This window comes from Cynoglossus semilaevis, chromosome 14 (assembly GCF_000523025.1).
Source record: "Cynoglossus semilaevis isolate Cse_v1.0 chromosome 14, Cse_v1.0, whole genome shotgun sequence".
Lineage (NCBI taxonomy): Eukaryota > Metazoa > Chordata > Actinopteri > Pleuronectiformes > Cynoglossidae > Cynoglossus > Cynoglossus semilaevis.
The window spans coordinates 25,412,349-25,433,454 of record NC_024320.1 but is presented as its reverse complement, the minus strand read 5'-3'; the positions used below and the strand labels follow the sequence as shown (position 1 = coordinate 25,433,454).

General features: G+C 43.0%; 1 protein-coding gene and 1 long non-coding RNA gene across 3 annotated transcripts in view; one reads left to right on the top strand and one right to left on the bottom strand.

Moving 5' to 3' along the window:
* Nucleotides 1-21,100, top strand: part of ctif (CBP80/20-dependent translation initiation factor) — a 41,858-nt gene extending 20,758 nt beyond the window's left edge. For both annotated transcript variants that reach the window (XM_025062197.1, XM_008326083.3), the window contains 6 exons: nt 5,746-5,826; nt 9,692-10,286; nt 11,572-11,871; nt 13,894-14,049; nt 19,634-19,687; nt 20,648-21,100. In XM_025062197.1, coding sequence (XP_024917965.1) covers nt 5,746-5,826; nt 9,692-10,286; nt 11,572-11,871; nt 13,894-14,049; nt 19,634-19,687; nt 20,648-20,869 — 1,408 coding nt within the window. In that variant the 3' untranslated portion in view covers nt 20,870-21,100. The remainder of the gene's footprint in view (nt 1-5,745; nt 5,827-9,691; nt 10,287-11,571; nt 11,872-13,893; nt 14,050-19,633; nt 19,688-20,647) is intronic.
* LOC112488036 (uncharacterized) overlaps nt 11,818-21,106 on the bottom strand; it is a 46,668-nt gene continuing 37,379 nt past the window's right edge. Inside the window, exon 3 of the long non-coding RNA XR_003051699.1 lies at nt 11,818-11,935. This is a non-coding gene — a long non-coding RNA (uncharacterized LOC112488036). The remainder of the gene's footprint in view (nt 11,936-21,106) is intronic.

Genomic DNA, 21,106 nt, shown 5'->3' with positions numbered 1-21,106 from the left:
AGGAAAAAAACACAGAGGAGACACTGAATGTTTTTTTTAAATTTCTTTCACTTTTTATAGAAGAGAAAAGTTTAAAAAAAAAAGGTGAATTTTATATGATATTGGAAAAGTACGCGTGAACTTGACGGGGAAACCCAAACTCCTGTTCCTCTGACCTTGGGAGAATGTTCTACCTTTGTTTAGATGCTGTAGTCATTTACCTGTCGGACTGCGTATCAACTTTCACGGTGCTGTTATAACGCGACATGGCAGCGTGCCTTGGTAACACCAACAACGATTATGAAACACTGCCTCAGTCAGCCAAAACGGAAGCAGACCCTGAATCACGAGGAGGCCACCGTTATCTCCTCCACCCGCAGATTTGCTTCCAGACATATGACCTAATAAAATAAAGTTGGTGCCAACTCACTGTCTCGAACATGGAAAAAAAATGATGCCAAATTATAATGACACCTTGGATATTTGTGACGACAATGCAGTATCTGTTTCCAAAATTACATTGCTGAGTGGCGTACTGCATTGGGTCTGCTGGCACCAGCGCGACAGGAGGAGGAAGAAATGATTTTTCTCTCGTCTCTACAGAAGATTAGAAGAGAAACCCAGACAGTGAATGTGGAACTTTTTAACACTCGCAACCAAAACTTTTCAGAAAAAACACTCCATTGGTTCCATAGTGTAGCGGTCATCACATCTGCCTTACACGCAGAAGGTACCACATACTCGATGGTGCCTCAGGTGGCAGCCTGTGTGGGTTGCAAAAAAAAATTGTCTTCTGTCAAAGCCTAACTTTGATGCCAGTCACATTAAAACCAGACTCTCAGGATTTATTAGTTCAATGTAAATTATAGCCAAGCGGAACAAATGAAGCCGTTGCCACATGGATTCTCTTCTTCTTCTTCTGTGAGTCACAGAAACCGTGCTAAAAACAGAACCCTTGTCTGTCCTCAAATATCATTATTAACACCAAGTACAGAGTGAATCTCATGTGTGAACTGATTCAGTTGTACATTATTTACAACAAATACAGAACTACAGATCAGTCAATTAGCATAATCGCTTGCTAACTGTAGTTAGCAGAAAGCTAACTGCCTGTTGGGCATTAGATTATTAGTATTGTTAGTAATAAACGTGAACCAGTGTTATTGTCATTCATCAAATGCATCAGCTCTTTTGTAAATCAATTTAAATGTACACAACATATATAACTTACAGAATGATAAATATGCTACATTAGGCTAACTAGCTAACAGATCATTTTAGCAGTCTCCCTTGTTTTTAATCATGTATTTCTCTGTGCCGGAAGAAAAAAAAAAATCTACATCCAGAGTAAAAAAAAAATTATGAGATAAAAAAACCTTTAAAATTAAAAGTATTCTTGAAAGGAGACGTTCTGTCTTCTAGAGTAACTAGCGGCTGTGACTAGTTGTATCCCGTTTCTACATACGATAAATGGTTTGAACTACATTTGAGTGAAACCCTGCATTTGACTACGTTGGTTTGGAACAAAGACATCTGTAGATGTTTGTGTCTGTGTTTGTGTATCAAACCACTAACATCACTTGTTTGGCCGGAGGTCAATCTGATAACATGTTGAACACACAGCTCTCTCCACGTCTCTCCCAGCAACAGTATTTAAATCAAAAAATACTTTTTATTTGACCAATCAGTGTTTCTCCGATGTGTAGTTATTTCAGTGGTTAATATTGTTTACTGAGCCACAAATCTATACTTAAATGCAGCAAGGACTGAAAAAACTGCCCACTGTGGTCAGTGCCCAGCAGTAACTCTTCCATTTTAATTTCACCCAAGTCTGACCTCATTGAAAACAAGTCCTTTAAAGAGAGAAAAAAAATCTCTCTCTGGCGCTCACATTCCCTGATGTCATTGGAAAACTGTTCCTCAGTTGCTAAGAGACAGGCTCAGAGAAAATATTTGGGTTTTATTTGTGGTTAAAAAGAGAAGATTTTAGCCACACACAAAAAAGCTGGATAAGAGCACTTTCATCCCTGTTTTAAAGAACAGAAAATAATTGCTCCAGCCCAGAGTGGTGTTTTTGTGTGCAGCGGTTGGTGCAGTGCGGTGTCGTGCAGGTCAGAAGAGGAAAGAAGAGAATTAAAAACTTGGACCAACAGTTTGTTATCTCAAGTTTGAGTCTGTTTGTTTTATGAACTGGAAACACTTTTAGGAGTTCATCCTGTTTTTTGTTTCCTGGTTTAAACTGTGATTGACGTCATCCTTAACCCGCTCCAAATTACTGTGGCGGTAACAATAGAAAGGTATATAATAACCCTGATGACAGGGTGGAGGAGTGGTTAATGTTCTTGTCTTACAATTAGAGCAGCATTTCAATTTACAGGTTGAGATGGATTCATCTTGAACTGCATTCCTTCGTCTAATGAGAAAAGCAGTTTTGCTTCATCAGAGTTTGGATGCAGTAACTGTGTATGTGTCGGCGTGTTCCTACTAAACTACCCGTCCTATTTACCAACAAAGTGGGGTGCTGCAGAAAGGGTTTGGCCATGGCTGTTCTCTCATGTGTGTGATTAGGTTTCCTCCCACCAAAGACTTGCGAGATGAAGTCAATTGTCACTCCAGTTGAGGTTCCAGGTATGAGGTTCCTCAATGTGTTCCCCTCTAAATCAGGCATACCCAAACTGTTCCTCAAAGGGCCGTGTGGCTGCAGGTTTCTGTTCCAACCAACCAAGAGCACATAGTTGGACCAATCAGCTGTCTGAAGACTGAGACCAGTTGATTAAACCTGTCAACTCAGGTGTGCTACTGATTGGTTGGAACAAAAAACCTGCAGCCACAGCAGCCCTTGATGGAACAGTTTGGACGCCCCTGCTCTAAATGATGGTTGGTCTGTCCTGGGTGAAGCCCGACGTCTCATACCAACAACCTTTGACCCTAAAAAAGGGTATTAATCTAATAAATTTAACAAAGCCAAAATGCATCAGTAAAAGCTCCGGTGATCATATGCAGATTAGTAATTCCATGTCACGGCTGTAATTTAACGCAATGTTAGCTTTTTCCGTTAGTCCAGACCTCTAACGTGGAGCTGCTCGACTTCAAGCGCTGGAGAAAGTAGGAATACACAGAACAGGGAGATGAGATGAGATGAGACGAGGCGTCATCATCACCACTGTAACGTACTGTACATCAGTGGACTGTTTTCAAACGGCTTAGTCATTCATCAGGTTGCTTCTAGGAATCCCTCTGTAATCTGCCCTTTACAGTGAGCAACACAACGACAGACCAGCAAGTTGAACAGAGCTCTGTCGTTTAAAACAACACTGCCTTCAGTCCATCTGTCGCCTTGTTAAAATATTCATCCATCCAGTGAGTACTTCATTATGAACGCTACTCTACTGTACCAGCGCTACTTTTAAAACCGCCTGGAAATGGAACTTGAAAGAAGGCTGGTATCAGCCGTCCAACTGCTGTCATTCAACTGCAGCTTAGCATGTTTGCTAATCAAACACGTCACTGTCATAGGTTCGTCTGTAAAACAGTGTAATCCTCTCAGGACGATTTCCTTTTCCTGCCTTCAGGTTCTGAGATGGAAAACAACCAACAGCTGGAGGCGACCTGCGTCCATGTCAGAGAGAATCTTTACATTTTTCTTGTTCAGTCTCATCTGGTTGTTTGGGAGACGTCGCTGCGAGCACAGGGTGAAATACAGCATGAAGCGGTTTACGAACCAAAAAGGGAGAAAGAAAAGTAGGGAGAGACGTGAGACAGAGGAGAAGAAGAAGTGTAGGCAGGCTGTGGCAGGGAGGAAAAGAAAGGGGAGGTAGTGCATGTGTTTCTACTTTAGTAGGCACGTCAAGCAGAGCTGAAATTAGTTGTGATTTACTGGAATGTGCTGCTGACTGCGTTCTGCTCCCAAACAAGAAAGACGAAAGGAAGGAAATAATGTACACTTGGTTTGACTTTTTTTTAAAAAATGGTCAGCAATTAATGAAAACCTTGATTGACAAAATGTTTTGAGAGTTTTTTTCATTTGCAGTTGCCTCCGTGGTGGCAGATGCGAGTGTGACCTTTTCTAAACCGCAGTTTGACCCAGTTTCACATCAGACCCTCGTCCCGACACAGATTCTACCGCTGCTCCATCTCCTTAGAACTGAGTCTGTACGAAGCCCAGGAAATGACACTACATTCTATCTTGGTCTCTTTTTACATTTTTATGTAAAAAATCCCATTTAGAGGAACACAATTTATTGCGCACAACAGAAGAGAAGAGAAGAGCGACCAATCAGGCTACAGCAGTGTACCTACGACTGTTACTGAACCGACAGCGCCACCGTGGTACATTCAAACAGTGTATCTCTAACTTTTCAAAGTTAATATCTATGCTTTTTCTTTTGGCTATTTATGCTAACTTGTAGCTTTTTTTCCACATTTTTTAAGCCTACTACTTTTCTAGGCAACAATGAGTTACAGTTGAACCTCGGCAAGCCGTCGAGCAAGCTTCGAGATACGAGTAAAGACTCGAGACACCAGCACGCTTACAGACAGACGGATCATTTTTTGTGTGTATGTCTCCATAACAATTAACAACATGTTTTGCATGCTTTTTTTTCTGTTATTTCTTATGGGAAAACGTGATTCGAGATACGAGCACCTCGAGTTACGAGCTCTGTCCTGGAACGGATTATGCTCGTATCTCAAGGTTCCTCTGTCTGTGTTTGTTCTTTTTGCTAACTTGATAATTTTACATTCATTGATTCATTCAGATCTGCTTAAAATGCACATTTCACACTCATCCACAAATAACCAAAAATATAATTGTTGAAACTAATGTGCGTTTCTGCACCTGACTAAAATTCATAACGGCTTTTTAATTTTTTAAAAAAGTTTTTTCCCTTTAAATTTCCCCAGAACTTTTTGACTTACCCACATATGTGCAGCGACTGCAAAACCTCTATCGTCAGTAGCACGTTGCTCTTTCTGACCTCAGCTCCTTTGGCTGTAATAACCCTGCAGCCTGTGTGTGTGTGTGTGTGTGTGTCTCAGGCCTCACTTCTTGCTGCATATGTATTTTTTAAAAGCCGGTTCACAGGAGAGAAATGCTGTTACATCTGACCTCAGGTCTACGTCTGTCTCTGCCTCTACTGTAACCTGTTTGATCTCCAGCCTGGACCTCCAGGTCGGGACGACTGTAATCTTCACGCATGTCTGCACAAACGCTCACTGTTTTCAGGCACTTGTTTGTTTGTTTTTTTACACCCAAAAAAAATCAAAGAAAAAAAAAAGTGTCCAGTCATGCAGTTCTAATGTCTCCACAGTCCATTTAACCAGTCCTGTGTGGTCTGTGTTATTGACTGTCCAGACTGCAGGCTCCACCCCCCCCCCCCCCCCCTTGATTCTGTAGTCTGGGTCAACCCATGGTCCAGTGGATCTATGAGTTCTACATCTACATACACTTAACACAACAGCGGCCGCGATCGATCGTCAGCGTCTCCGTCGTCCTGTGACCATCTCTGATCATTCATTCCACCTACGGTTGTTTCTTGTTGTTCTGTGCATGTTGTTTGATTGACATAGTGATGAACCTGTAGTTTTTTTTTTGTTTGTTTGTTTGTTTGTTCCCTGCTTTGCTGTGCTTCCTCTTAAATTCTTCTTCAAACCGTCTCTCCTGCCAAAACATCCTGCTGTTTTTCAAATTGACTATCCCTCCGTCCTCCGTCCTGTTGTCTTTCCAATCACCTCCGCTGTGGCCTGCCCCTCCTCTCCTGCATATAGAGCCATTGATCAGTTCACCCACGACCAGTTAACCGTTCTCCTGCCAACCGGCCCCGGGGGGAAGCGGAAAGTCTCAGCCAGGTTAGTGACAAAAGTGACCGCGGTGTTAGAGCAACATGGACAGTAAACACAGCCACGGTGAGGCAGTAACTCAGAGCGGGAAACAACACTGAACCACCAGAGAGAAAGAACAGAGGGTTGTGACTTTTATCTGTTCCTGTTCCTGTGTTTGTTGGAATTATTTTACTTCTGTATTTCACGGAAATTAAGGCGCACAGTGTATAAGCCACGCCCCCTTAATAAGGACGATAGAGATTGACCAGATCTCTGCAACAACGATAATGAGTTTAAGCTGCACGATGGAATTTTTTTTTTTATATTTAGGGTTTGTAAAATTTGAATATAAACTGCAGCTTTATTATCTGTTAAAAAAAAGAAACTCAAGTAAATGTACAGACTAGTGTAACTTCCTCCTAGTTGATAATCCTGTAGTGTTGTCGACAGTAGGTCGACTGTCTGTAGGACGACTGTCAGTAGGACGACTGTCAGTAGGTCGACTGTCGGTAGGTCGACTGTCTGTAGGACGACTGTCAGTAGGACGACTGTCAGTAGGTCGACTGTCAGTAGGTCGACTGTCGGTAGGTCGACTGTCAGTAGGACGACTGTCAGTAGTACGACTGTCAGTAGGTCGACTGTCAGTAGGTCGACTGTCGGTAGGTCGACTGTCAGTAGGACGACTGTCAGTAGTGAAGAGTAACTGCTGATGGATGAGAGCCATAGAAAAACAGCGTTGTTTTATTTCCGTCTCTGTTGCAGCTGACAGTTCGGGGCAACACGCAGGACATGAATATAAACAATCTTCAGCTCCGAGCTGTCATCTCATCCAAAAGAGAAAGGTCTTCTCATTAAATTGGACAGTCGATCGGCCCAGACATGATCTTTTTCAGTAACAAGATATTAAGAGATGAAATTCCGCCACTGGCCTCATCATTTATCCTCAACGCAAACATCTCCCTGGCACTAATGTGACTGATATATGGTCAATCTGAACAACACTCAAGCTGCTGCAGAGCAGTCATTAAATATGATGAACATTTTATTACTGTCTCACTTTCACCTCTTTGCATCAGCAGTAAGGAGGTCTGATTAGAGCCGATCCTAAACTAACAGCTACTGCAGAGAGCAAATTAATCTTCCCATGAATGAACCTGCCTGTTGCAGGGTGAGGAAGACGAGGGGGGGGGGAGGTGTTATATTCCTCCTCTGTGGCTACACCGGAGATTACAAAAGCCTCACTGAACAATCAAACCTCTGACAATGATTGTGGTCAGTGGTGAGCTCACCGGCTGTGATGGATGCTGACCAACGATGAACCCAAACCTCGAGTTTGTTTATGCCACATTTTTAAATATTTTTAACTGAAAAAGTCACTGGTAATTACTGCCAAAATAATGCGATTCCAAAAGTTCAAAAGTTATTTGGAATTAAAAGATTGACTGAGAGTGACTCTAAAAGTGAGAAGTCGAGCTAAATCAGTGGCTCACAAACCTTTCTGACCTTTGACCCCATTTTGACATCACAAATTTCTGGCGATTTTCGAGGTCGTGTCCTAAATCACTCCTCATACATGGAGTTATACTGTATATAGCTCACTATAGAGTCGACTGGATAAATGAAAAAACGGTGTCGGACACAACGCGCAGTTAATTACACCATTACAGTTACATGGTGTCGCAAACTGCAGTGCATGATGGGATAAATTGCTTGGGTAGTGGCCATTGGTTTTCCACTAGATTTGGTGGTGAATTGTGGGATACATTGAGTGCCCTTTACAGTGGACTCCTTCTACCCACTACACCAGTACGAAAATGGGGTGCCCACTATGTAGTACACTATGTAGACTGTAGGGGGCGGTTTCAGAGACTTTTTCACAGCTGCCAGCTGTAATTAACTGCTAATTAGTACAGGTGATTATTATTACTGTTTGTAATTATCCTATTAAAAGACTAAAAGACGAAACAGGGTGGTTAAAAAAGACATCTGTTAAAAGTCAGTAAAACTGTTGACGCTTCAGTTGAACCTGCTGTACATCAGTCCACTTCAGTCGAAAGGTTGTGGGTTTAATTCCAGAGTAGCGTCAGGTGCTTTCATGGTGTCATTAGTACACAGTGATTAATAGGTAGGGATTAAGGTAGTAATGAAGAACCGGTTCTTGTAGAGAACCGACTCCCGATGGTTTGACTCTTCTGGTCTGGTTGTTGAACGATTGTTTACTGTTCTTGTAGAGAACCGACTCCCGATGGTCTGACTCTTCTGGTCTGGTTGTTGGTAGAGTGTTTACAACATGGCGTTGAGGCAGAAGTGGTTGAATTTTCATGAAAAAACACCGTGGCCTAATTTATCCGGTCTGACTCAGAGGCTGCCTCAGGTTCCTTTTACACCTCCTTATTAAAATAAATGTTTAGGTGATAATTGCAGGTGTTTTTTTTTTTGGTTGTTGTTGTTGCTAAGGTTAACATGTGAATATTTTCATGCAGTTTTGATCAAATGTCAAACCTACTTTTTCTACATTTTATTTCCAAACTCAGTAAGAGTCGATAAGAGGATCAATTCCAGAACCAGAATCAATAAATGATAAATTTCCTGTCCTTATAATATTAAAGTACAGACATGTCCATTGAACAGAAACATGTCTTTTATTCAGCATTAACTCATCTGTCCTGAGTTTCTTTGAACTCAAACCAATGTTTTACTGACTTTGACAAAAAAATAATTCAAGGTTTTTTACTCATCAACAATTCGAGATAAAATGAGCGATGATGTTGAAATTACGTTGAGAAAAGCTACTTTTTAATCTTTTTAATAAAATGAAAAAGTTCATCACATTGTTTTGTAGCCTTCGAAAAGTCATGTTCATTTCCCTCATGAATTCTCATTGGAAAGTTAAAAGTTGGTCTGATTAAAAAGTGAAAGCAGGTTTTTGTGAAGGATGACGACGATGCCTTTCTCCACCTGTCAATCAAACCTCCCATCAGGTTTTATGAACTAGACGTTACTGTGCTTTTGTTTTCTTCTGACCTTGTTTCATTGTTTCCACTTTTATATTTGCCCGATGGCAAATCAAAATCATTTTTTGCAGTGACCTTGTTCGCTGCGAGGTCATGCAAAATAATATGCATTTTAGTTTTATAAAAACACCACCTGGACAGTCATGGAACAGTTGTGGTGCAACATAGGCTATCTCAGGGGGTGTCAAACATACGGCCCGTGGACCAAACCTGTCCACTAGAGGGTTCATTCCACCCCACTTGATACATTTAAAAAAAAAATACAAAAACAAGATGTTTTGTAAACTTATATATCGTTGAATTTGATGAATCTGATTCTTTGCATGAAAAAAGGTTAAAAACATGGGCTTGTTATTATTTGTAGGTAATTATGTGATGATTGTTCAAAAATTATTTCGACACCCCTGGGATAGGCCTCATTTTTTTTCTTTCAGATAAAATCCAGTCATACACACTCTGTAAAGTGTGGAGAAGTTATATTAATTTACATTTTTTTTTTGGTTTTTTTTTAATAACGGCAGTGGGCGAGTTTCTGATTGTTGAGCTTCCGGCAGGCACAGGCAGATAATCTTTTGCCTCCGCGATGCATTAATAATCCTGTTGACCATATGTCAGCGACTTGTCGAGCCCAGAGCCAGTGCAGCAGAAAGGGAAGCTGCGCAGGACACGGAGACACGGAGACACTCTGGGAATCCACATGTAAGCGAAATGCAGCGCGTTAAATGTTGTGTCCATTATATTAACAAACAGCACTGGTCAGTTGCTGTGTCCAGATAAGAGGTTTAGGAGAAATTAGCTCAAGGTGCAGTGACAGAAGAGGGATGCTCAGGAGGGACGCTTAGCAGAGATGCTAACTGTGAAAACTGCTCTCATTCCAGGAGACAGCAGCGGTCTCAAGGAGGAGGAGGAGGAGGAGGAGGAGGAGGAGGAGGGGGGAAGAACCAGCCTCAGCAGAATCAGCAGCAGTCACCGCAGCAGAAAAGAGATCAAACGCAGCAGCAGCAGCAATCTCCAAACCAGCAGCAGCCGAATCTGACAGAAGTGGGCGATAACAGAAACAACAGTTCTGACCGGCCGCCGCGCCATTACCAAGGAGGACACGGCCAGCGGCAGGGAGGAGGCCCGCACTATGCATACAGCCAGAACAGGCGTTGGCACCACAATCAGAAAGGTCAAGGCCAAGGTCAAGGACAGACACACTCTGCGGGCGATAAAGGAGCGCCCGCGAGAACGACCAAAGACAAAGAGACGGAGAATGTAAAAACAAGCGAGCAACAAATCCGACCACCGTCGGACTGGACCAGTAAGAGTCTTTATGAATCACCAGTGACTGAGTCAACAGCCGTCACAAATACTTTCCCCTTTAATAAGGAGTCTCCCAAACCAGCGGGAGGCAGAGAAGCGGGCGAGCAGCCCCGAGTCAGTTTACTGCAGTCTTCAAAGGAGCGGCTGAGGAGGAGACTGAAGGACAAGGTACTGAAAAGCAGCTTAGAGTCTGTCAGTCAGCATTAAACCAATCAGAGCCGCTGTGTGTTCACATGCACTGCTGTTTGAGCTGCTAATTACTTTTGTTATGTTCTCTCCCGCACACACACACACAGGTCATTAATACGCAGACACACACACACACACACACAGTTCTCCCACTGTGTTGCTTCAGTCGTTTTATCTACTCAGGTGTTTAGTATTCAGACTGACTCAGTCTGACAGAGAAGGCGGGTCGTGGGACTTAAATCACTTCAGATCATTAACAGCCCTGTGAATCCCCATTAGCCAGTTTAGTCAGTCTTTTATTTACTTCATTTTTTTTTTCAACTGTGAATTAAACAAGAGTCTAAGGGTGAGTCGGAAACTTCTACGACGGATGTCGTCAACCCAAACACTCTGTGATTTTAACGACTACAGTACAGTGGGTGCTCCAAGATAAGAGTCTAATTGGTTCCACAGCAGAAGTCGTATGTCGATCCACTCGTATCGCGATTGAATTTTCCCCTTTAAAAAAGAGACTAAAAAACAATTACTTCGTTCCAACCCCGCAGAAATATACTATTAATTATTAAATTAAAATCACCCCCATCTAAACATCAAAAACATAAATATAAACAAATATATTGATAATATAAAATTTTAATAATTAAGAAAACATTTTATATTATTGTTATAAAAATGGGTAAAATAACCCAACGAGGGACAGTGAGCGAGTGTCAGGACCACTAAGGTAGGAGAAGGACTGGGGGTGAGGACTCCATTAGATGATAGAGAGACAGAGAGAGAGAAAGGGAAAGCGAGAAATATGTGACGGGTGAAATAACCAAGCGAAAGACAATGACCGCAACAGTGTGATTTGGAAAATTGAAGCTCGGTTGAGCGCTTACAAGTCGATGTTAGCTCGTATCACGTGGAAAATCTTGCTGACTCGTAACTTGGAAAAGTCATATTTCGTGTAGCTCATATCTTGAAGCCTCGTCGTTATAAGATGGCAGCTCTGTGAGGCGTCACCAACATCAGGGTCAACACTTGACATGTGTTCTGTTTCATTTGACCAAGTGTTTTTTTGGTTTTTTTTAACCCTACAAAGAACATATCGTGGTTTACTAAAGTCATGGAGGAGGCCCACTCCTGGAGTAAATAAAAAACACTCCCTCTGCAGTACCTACAAATTGATTCTGCCAAAAACGATCACGTCACCTGAATCTCCACAGTGGACCTTGTTTTTTTTTTATGTGTCGACTACATTCCCCCTCGTCTCCCCCCACAGGAGGAGGCACACGTCAACGCGTCGGGCTGCAGGTCTCGAAACATGGATCGACTGGTGGAGCTCCTCAACAGCATGAGGAGCAACAGCACCGGGGTGGAGCGGCAGCTCACCTCCTTCATGGAGGAAGCGCAATGCTCGGCCCGCTCTGAGGAGTCCCTGACCCAGGTGGTCAGCACAATCTACGCCACCGCCGTGTCGGACAGGAGCTTCGCTGCCACGGCCGCCACGCTCTGCGATAGGATGGCGCTGTTCATGGTGGAGGGAACCAAGTTCAGATCGCTGCTCCTCAACATGCTGCAGGTGAGAACGTTGGTGCTGCTTCAGTCTTTGGTCGGGATCAAGGTGCAGTTCACCAGTTCACCTGCTGGGGACATTCATTTCTATCTTTGGTTATTGGTGCTTTGAAAATTGTTTCAACAATTAGTAGTCAACTATCGACTTCATTTTTCACCAACTATTTTTCGGTAGCGTTATAGATAAAAGTTAGTGTTTATGACATAATCAGATCCAATTTATTTCTTTTGAATTTCTTTTAGAGAAGCACACGCTGGGAGAGTCTGAAGTGATGATGTAATACCAGAGTGAAGCTGTGAAATACAAAAAATTAAGTCAAAATGTTCTAAGACAATAAAAAAGTCCTCAATCAATTATCAATACCTTGATTTAAAAATCTATTTGAAGTTAAAAAAAAAACAAAACTTTTTTTTTAAGCCATAATTTCCATCATTTGGGCTCGAGACAGCCCAGGTTCAAACATAAAAAATAAAAACATTTAAATCCGAGTAAACACTACCTTTTTTTTACCTAACTTAATTGTAAACCTGTTTATATTATTAGCTTTTACTACAGGTTTTGTTTGAACTCCATCTAATTTCTTTTCGCCACAAACATTAGAAAAGAATTTGATTATAGTTCTTGGACAAAGACACAGACGCTGGTTACACTGTTATTCAGACTCAGATGGAAGAGAGTTAGAAAAAAAAAAAAAAACTTTTTTTTTTTTTTTAGTTTTTCTTACAACATTCTGACTTCCTCTTTGTACTTCACAGCTTCACTCAGTCATTACAGCCTTTCATTTCTCTGAACTCGTCCTTTTAACCATAGTGTGGGTGGGGGACAACCTCAGCAGCAGGACAGACCTGTGATCTTCAGATGACATTAAGAGACTCAATATTTAACCCCCCCCCCCCCCCCCGCTGTCCCTCGTTTCTCCATCTTTTCCTCTTGTTTGTTTTTCCTTCCTCTCCTCCTTTTGTCCCCCCTTCTGTTTTTACTTTTATCATTTAAATGCCTCCTCCTTCAGATGTTAGGACCCAGTTTCCACTCTTCAGTTTTGCTCCTTTCATCGCAGCCTCACGACGCCTTTTATTCCGCCCTCTACCTCCCAGTTCCCAGCCAGCAGGGCCCCCTGCTTGCGTTTGACATTTTGGCTTTTCTGCTTTTAGAACATTGTAAATGTCATAATTGGGCCCATGAAGGCCATCTTTAATGAGTTTACTTCCAGACCTCTGGATCTCAACATGGGGGTAATTAGTACGTGACCGCTCTGCTCGTCAAAAGACAGACGCCAGGGTTTGTTGTTGTTGTTGCTTTGATTAAAACATACAAACAGCCCATTACCACTGAAGGATGCAGTTTCTTTCTGGTGCCGTTCGTTCTGACGCGGCTCCGTCGCCGTCTCACCTCACCTGATCCCTGCTCTTGTTAACGTTCCGCTCATCCTCGTCTGCGTCTTTGCTATTTGTGCATCATTTCCAGTCCATTGTCAGTCAAGCACCAACAGCGTGGCGGTGTCCTTGAACGTATACGACATGTCTGTTATTGTTTCTGACAGCGTGGATGAATGTGTTATTGAATCACCCCACAGTAGTATGGGTAAATAAAGTCCAGGGTCGCAGTGTTTCACAATCTGTTCTGAGCCTCTGCATATATATGAAAAAAAAAGTACCAAAAGTACTGTATATGCAATGAAATGTTTATGAAGTTCTAGTTGCAATTCTATCCACAGTTTATTTAATCAGTGTGAAACCTGGGCCTGTTCTGTTGAACACGATGATGATGTAGTCGAAGGAATTGAAGAAAATATACCCGTATATACCCGTAGATTTGGCAGAATGATGTAGTCGAAGGAATTGAAGAAAAGCATAGATTTGATAGCGTAGATTTGGCAGAGAAATGAAACATAAAAGATGATTATGCGCTCGGCCTTCTGTCTGAGTCTGTTGAACACCGAAATACTCACGTTCCTACCACCTACGTGAAAATTGTATTGAACTTCTGCAAAGTTTCACCAACTGAGACGTTTTCTCGCTGCCCTCACAGAGAGACTTCTCCCATCGAGAAGAGCTCCAGCAGTCTGACGTGGAGAAGTGGTTGGGCTTCATCACCTTCTTGTGCGAGGTGTTCGGCACCATGAGGAGCAGCTCTGGAGAACCGTTCCGGGTGCTGGTGTGTCCCATCTACACGTGTCTACGTGAGGTTCGTACCCACATTTCCACCTTTGTCTGACGTGTTAGAACCAAACACGAGGTCGTGCAGTTTCCTCTATTTTGTGGACAGATGCAGTCTACAGTCTGGATTTGATCAGTTCCAGGAAAACATATATTGAGATCCCCAAGTTTATTTCCCATCAGCTGGTCATGCTCTCTTGCACACCGCAGCAGACACCACAATAGAGAAGCGGTAAAAAAAAAACACAATGCTGGATTATTGTAATGGGAAGTAATGGTGGGAGGAAGTGGAGGAGACAGTGGTCAGGGTGACGCTTAGCGCACAGGAAGGACATGAAGTCCTGGTGTGGCAGGTAGAAAGAAAGACGTTATTTCTTCTGTGTTTTTTATGAGAACCAGGTACAGACAGCTGCAGGTCTGGAGGCCAGGCCACGTAAATTTACTACCTGCGTCCACACCTTTGGCTGTCTGGCCCACAGCACACACCCAGCGCTCGTTATCCAAAACAATGGCACACACACAATAATCCGTCCTCACCCTGTCTGCCAGGGTTACCTCGGCAACATCGAAGTCTGTCGACAGCCAAAACACACACGAACGCCGGTCGGGCGTCTGCAGCGTTAACTGGCAGGAGGCGGGAACTGTTGAGGTTATTGAACCGAACGATATCAAAGATAACAGAGTCTCAATGTGTGGTTCTGGTTCCTTCTCACACACACGCAGCCACTGTGTCTGTGTCTGTGTGTGTGTGTGTACGTGTTGACTTCTCTGCTACAATGTGTAACTGTCAGACTCCTGCCGCCAGCTCTGACCGCGTTGGACTGTTGTTGTGTTTTCGTGCATGTGTTAGCGCCACACTGTGTCGTACTGCAGCAGCTAACAAGTGACTGTTCAGGGCAGTTACATGACAGCTGTATGTGCAGGCAGTGGATTTATGGATTCATGACAGACACACTGTTATAGACACTGATGCTGGAACAGACCTGCGGGTTCCACACATGCATATATACAGTATGTACAGGCAGAACGTTAGCTAACGATCTGTCCCTGAAGCTGAGCTGTGGGGAGTCCAGGGTTTTTTTCCTGTTTCTTTTTTTTTAGATTTCTTAACCGTGTCAGTTTCATCACAGCAACAAAAACCTGCTGCTGTTGTTGTTGGACGTCAACTTTTGAATATATAATTTACAGTCTCATTGAGATCAGTGACAGATTAGTCTAGAGACCTTTAGATATGAAGGTATGTGTGGTAAAGGTGGCTCGATACAACTTGTCCAGTACCATACTGCAACCTGGAGTCAATCCGATACCTTCCTTTCTCCTCTAGCTCAGGTATCGGATCAGATGGGCTGTAGTTGATCTTGTTGTTGTTTGATTCTGAAATTTTGATCAATATTGGTCCGATACCGATTACCGAGTATCGGATCGAACCATCCCCGGTATGTAGAAAAAGATGTCATCAGTCGATGACACCTCCAAAGGACAATAAAATCAAGTCACATGACACAAAACTGGAAGCGAAGTGAGAAGGAACCCCTCCCCCCCAAAAAAGCACAGTGCCCACAGCGGAACACGCTTCTAAAAGCACAGTGCCGTGGAGAAATGATAAGAATTGGAAAGAAAGTTCTCAGGGATTTGGAACCCTAGAACTGTAGAAGTCTTTTCTGACGACATCTAGACTTCAGAACTGGCCAACAATGAAGCAGAGACCAGGGGTCACGACAGACGACCGTCAAATCACCTGAGACAGAGTGGACGAGGAAGCATCAAAGTATTTATAGGTGTAAACAAACCAATACTTGTTAATATATCTGTGGATATAATATATTAACATAGTCATATTCTAACTCCTCCTATTTATTTTCATTATAAACAGCTCTTATTTATGAAGGCGTTTTTTTCTCTGCTAAAGTGTTAGCCACATCTGTGCCTCAAGTTTTCCTTTTTCTTCTGCTCGATCACTGGGCTCGCTACTGTTTCAGTATGTTGCCATGGTTACACCAGTTTCACTTCTTGACATCTAAATTTAGTGACAAGCTAAACAAAGCACATTATACAGACACGATCCAACTATTCCTACCAATCAGAGGTTACTTTCCCCAAGAGCAGCGGTATAGAAATACTACACTATACTACACTACAGTATAGTACTTAATTATACCCACTCCGATGAAGTCTTAAGGACACACACACACACACACACAGACACACGCTGCCTGATATTCCAGGAAAATCAGGGACACGATCCAGATCACTTATTACTTTTCCAGAACATGAAACCGTACGACGCTGGAGCAAATGACCGGGAGACTATGTGGCCGACTGAGGACTTTATCAGGATATTGGCTTGCAGTCGGACACTGCGGCCCAGCTGCCCTTATACTGTCCGTTGGTGACATCAGTACCTATTTATGAAGCGCCTTTGGAGTCCCCACACTCCACCGTCCTACGTCGACTATATTTAGAAGCACAAACATAATCAACCGAGGCATCAACAGTCTGATCTGTCAGAACAACATGGATGAGATGCTCTGACTCCTGAGTCCAGTCCGGTCCAGTCGTGTCCTCTGAGCCGGGTTCAGGTTAAAACAAGCCTTTTTTTAACAGGGTTATGATTCTTTTCCGATTGAAATGATCATTTTTATCCAATGATTCCAGCATCCATCGACTTATCATTGGTCTGAGTGAAAGTCTCACAGCCACAGCCTTACATAAGTCAGGGCACAGTTATGACCGAAATCCACCAACTCGATGAAGCAACATTTTTTAGTTACACTTCTGCATAATTCTCTGGACATTTTCCATTAAAATCAAGTGTGAAACACAGACATCCACCTGTGTCTGTTACAGCAATAGAGGAAACAATATTTGTAGGAATGTTTGTTTAGTGTGATTAATTTGTTTGATCCCAATTAATCGTGATTAATCGTAATTAAATGTTTAATTAAACAGGAGTGTGATTGATCAGACTGAAAACTTGACAGCTCTATGTTAAAAAATAACATGCTTTTGTTAGAAAGTCCTGACTATTCCCCGTTGAAGTATAGTATAGTAGTACAACATTCAAAAAATACAATATATATATAATATTGATTAAAAGTTATATTGTGGCACAATTTTCTTAGCTTTTTTTCTATATTGATAATTCGATCATTTGGATTAGTTAGTTTTAAAAGTTATATTGTGGCACAATTTTCTTAACTTTTTTCTATATTGATAATTCTATCATTTGGATTAGTTAGCAAGTGTGACAGACATTTTTGTCAAATTTTGGAATGTTGATTTATCTCAATTAATCGTGATTAATCCTTATAACGGTTGGAACAATATTACATTCCTCAATCAAATATTAAGCAAACAGATTTTTTTAGTTGTGAGCCTTTGTTCAAATGTGTAACAAAACTGCATTGTGATGGACTGTAACTAAAGGCCAGGCTGTTCCTGACCTGCTGTTACCATGCAACCATGTGAAAGCCAGTTCAAGTGGAAGCGGTCCTAATTTTTCTAATGAGTGACGTGTCTTCATTGTGCGCTGCGGCTTATTAAACAAACATCAACATCTTTAAGTCATGCAGTTAAAGTGAGAGATGAAAACCTCAGCAGAAAATCGTCTGCTCCTTATCGACTTCACCGAGAAACCTCGGCAGCGCTCCTCATCAGTTCTGTACTGGAGGGTCAGCGTTGCCCTACTTTTTCGAGCTTTTCATGTTCCTGACCCCGGTGTAACTGTAAATGACACAGAATCCTGAGTTTCGCCAGTGAAGCACATTTACTTCTTCATGATGTAACAACTCAGAGATCTGAGAGACGAGGGTTTCAAAGGATTTACACGTTGTCTTCATGGAAGATTAATAACCTCAGCATCAGACGGTGTGTCTCTGACGCACCCGAACCCTGTAACAGCAGATAGAGAGAGAGCGGAGACGGATACAGTAAGTATCAATGAGACCATTTCTAATTTAGCCACTGAAATCTTCGCTCTCAGCTCCCCAGAGAAGTCATTATGAACTAATCGTACATGTCCCGCTGCTCTCTCACTCCGCGTCTGAAGACTGGCGTTCCCACATCAAACAGCCACACTGTCACCACACCCGTCTGCCGCGGCGCTGACGCCTGTGCAACTGCTGCCTCTGAATAATAGGTAGAATGCAGTGAGCCCACAGTGGAAATAAGACGCCGCTTGTTTACCATTGTTCTTTAACAACAGGAATGAAATGTTCACACACCTGGCGCTGCATGCTAGCCTCGGACTGTGTCGTTAAATTCACTGATTTAAATATAGTAACAGGCTCTATCACGAGATCACGAGATCAAGTCACGTCACTGAGAAAGAAATTGGAAAAAAAAGGTTGAGCAGAGTCTGGAAGGAATCAGGTGAGGGTGTGGTCCAGTAACTGGGACACTTCACCGGTCCTGGTCCACACGTACAGCCTAACTCACAGCTAATACAAATCTCAAACGTGGATGTGGTCACGCACGTGCACACAACGTTCATCAATGAGCAACTCATTCTTATTATTATTGAAGATTGTCATCTCTCTTCAAGTCCTGCAAGTATATCTGTGTGGCGTTCAACTCAACAGGCCCAGGGTTCACCCTGAGAATGTCAACTGAAACTAGAAACTGTACTGGTTTGACTGGACCACCAATGTAGTAATCCCTCTCCTGTCGTAGGTGTTGTATCCCACTGTGAAATGGGAAAAATGGCAAAGTAGAGGCGAGATAGTTATAACATTACTGACGTATATATTTACCCTTCACGAACCTTTATCGACCCTCCCTAGACTGTATTAGCCTTTCCCACACAATTACATCCACAGTAGAGTGATGACGCAGAGTGAAGTGAACGAGAAAGTGGCCGACAGACGAGGGGAGATGCTGAGAGATGCTACGATGCGTGAACCAATCAGCACAAGGAACAGAAGAGCATGCTGAATTAGCCAATAGTACACCAAGTACACATTGTATTAGCCAATAGTACGCTGAGGTAAACAAAGCTACCAGCGACAAAAGACAAAAATGTACAATTATTTTATAACGTCTTTTAGTTTATTTTTTGCTATATTTCACGATTTGGTGAAAATTTTGCGAGATCAGATTAAAAAATTAATCAAAAAATTCCTCGATGTACAGAGGAAAACCCCCGACTCCTCCGCTGCTTCACTCATTTCGGGCTAATTAAACGTAGCCTGTTGGAAGCAGATGTGCGACCAGTGTCCTCAGAGCTGCTCACATGTTCTAATGTGTAATCAGACACTTAAAGCCAAGCAGCAGGGAGGGGGAACGAAGGGGGGGGGGCTGAGATGTTTACCAGCTCCAGTATTTGTACACAGCACACGTGTACATGTGGACGTACAGCCGGCCTCTGTGATAAGGAATAGAGAGGCGGCTCGGCAGGATTAGAGTGTGATATTTTGACAATGTGGATGTGAAAATGTTTACAGTCGCAGCTGGAGTCGGTTTAATGCAGACACATATGCACATGTTTGATCTCTCTTGTACATTTCGACCCCGCCCCCGCCCGCCCTCCCTCCCTCTCTCTCTTTTTTTTCCTCTGCTGTGGTTGTGTGTGGTTCCCTGTGTTCACACAGTTTGTTTTCTCTACTTTCTTGTAGCTGCTGGAGTCCACGGATATAAAAGAAGATGCAGTGCTCTGCTGTTCCATGGAAGTATGTGTTCCTCACCACACCCCACCCACACACACACACACACACACACACACACACAGGAGAGTTGGACGGCGTGTGTTTACTGCACCACAAAACTGTAATATTTTTTTTTTGGTCTTGATTTGTGCGCGACAGGCGTTTGAACTGATAACCAATCATGACCTTGTATTAGTTTAGTGTCGTGATTATTCCACAGTGGGGGGGGGGGAGGGTCCAGACAATAGACAGGGTCACCCCCTACCATACATGAAATATATTGTGATTTATATTAAACTGGACCAAGTTCAAATGTTAGCTTTAACACTGGTTAAAATAATCATTTTATTTTAAATCCAAATGTGAGAAAGAAAAGTGTGTCAGGTCATTAACATTCACGGAATGTTTTATTAAAAGAACAGGTGTTTTAAAACCTACATATAGGGGGCAGTATTTTAGATCAAGATTTAAGTTTGTATTTGTCACATGATCAGTCGTCTTCGTCAGGAGCCAATAGACGGAGCGTTAGTGTGAACTAAGATAAATGACGTAAAAGTCAGGCATAAAGGCTAAAATGCTTTTATTATTTTCTACGCCATCTACTGGGGAAACGTGGGTATTGCAGGGAAAACGCAGAAGTATAATGATAATAGAAATGAATTATATAATATGGAAAAGTTTGGTGGGTCGGATTAAAAAGCTGGACGGGCCGCATCCGGCCCCCGGGCCTTAGTTTGCCCGTGCCTGCATTAACATCTCTGTGTTCAGACTTTACCAGTGGAGAGGATTGAATATGAACGGGAGTCAACTCTCCTGAGCTGTGATTGGTCAACAGTCTGACAGCAGATCAGTCGACCTCAGCCGTCTGATTGTAGCTACAGCATCAAAGATCCAGACACAGTGTTTATTGTTCAGAGAAAAAAACCCACACTGTTCCTCTAACCCGCCGCCTCCTCCTCCTCCTCACTTCTTCCTCCTCCACAGTTGCAGAGCACCGGGCGCCTCCTGGAGGAGCAGCTCCCAGAGATGATGACCGAGCTGCTAGCGGCCGTCAGAGACAAGATGCTCTGTCCGGCTGAATCCCAGCTGACCCGCTCCCTCCTTATGGAGGTCATTGAACTGCATGCGCACCACTGGAGCCCCCTGGAGGCTCTCACCACTCAATACTACAACCGTACCATCCAGAAGCTCACCACTACTGCCTAGATGCCAGCTTCCCCGGGAGAGGAGACATTTTCCAAGAGTGCATCAATCCGCTCCTCTGCTCTGAGCACAAACCGCCGCCGTCACCGCCACCATCCTGCTGTGGTTACTGAACATAACTGAACGATTGGGTCATTTCTCCACCATTGATGAATACTGCCGCGTACACCACACAGATGCAGTAGTCCACCGTCACAGAGGCATCGCACATCAGGTGGGCAACCATGACGGACTTCAGCG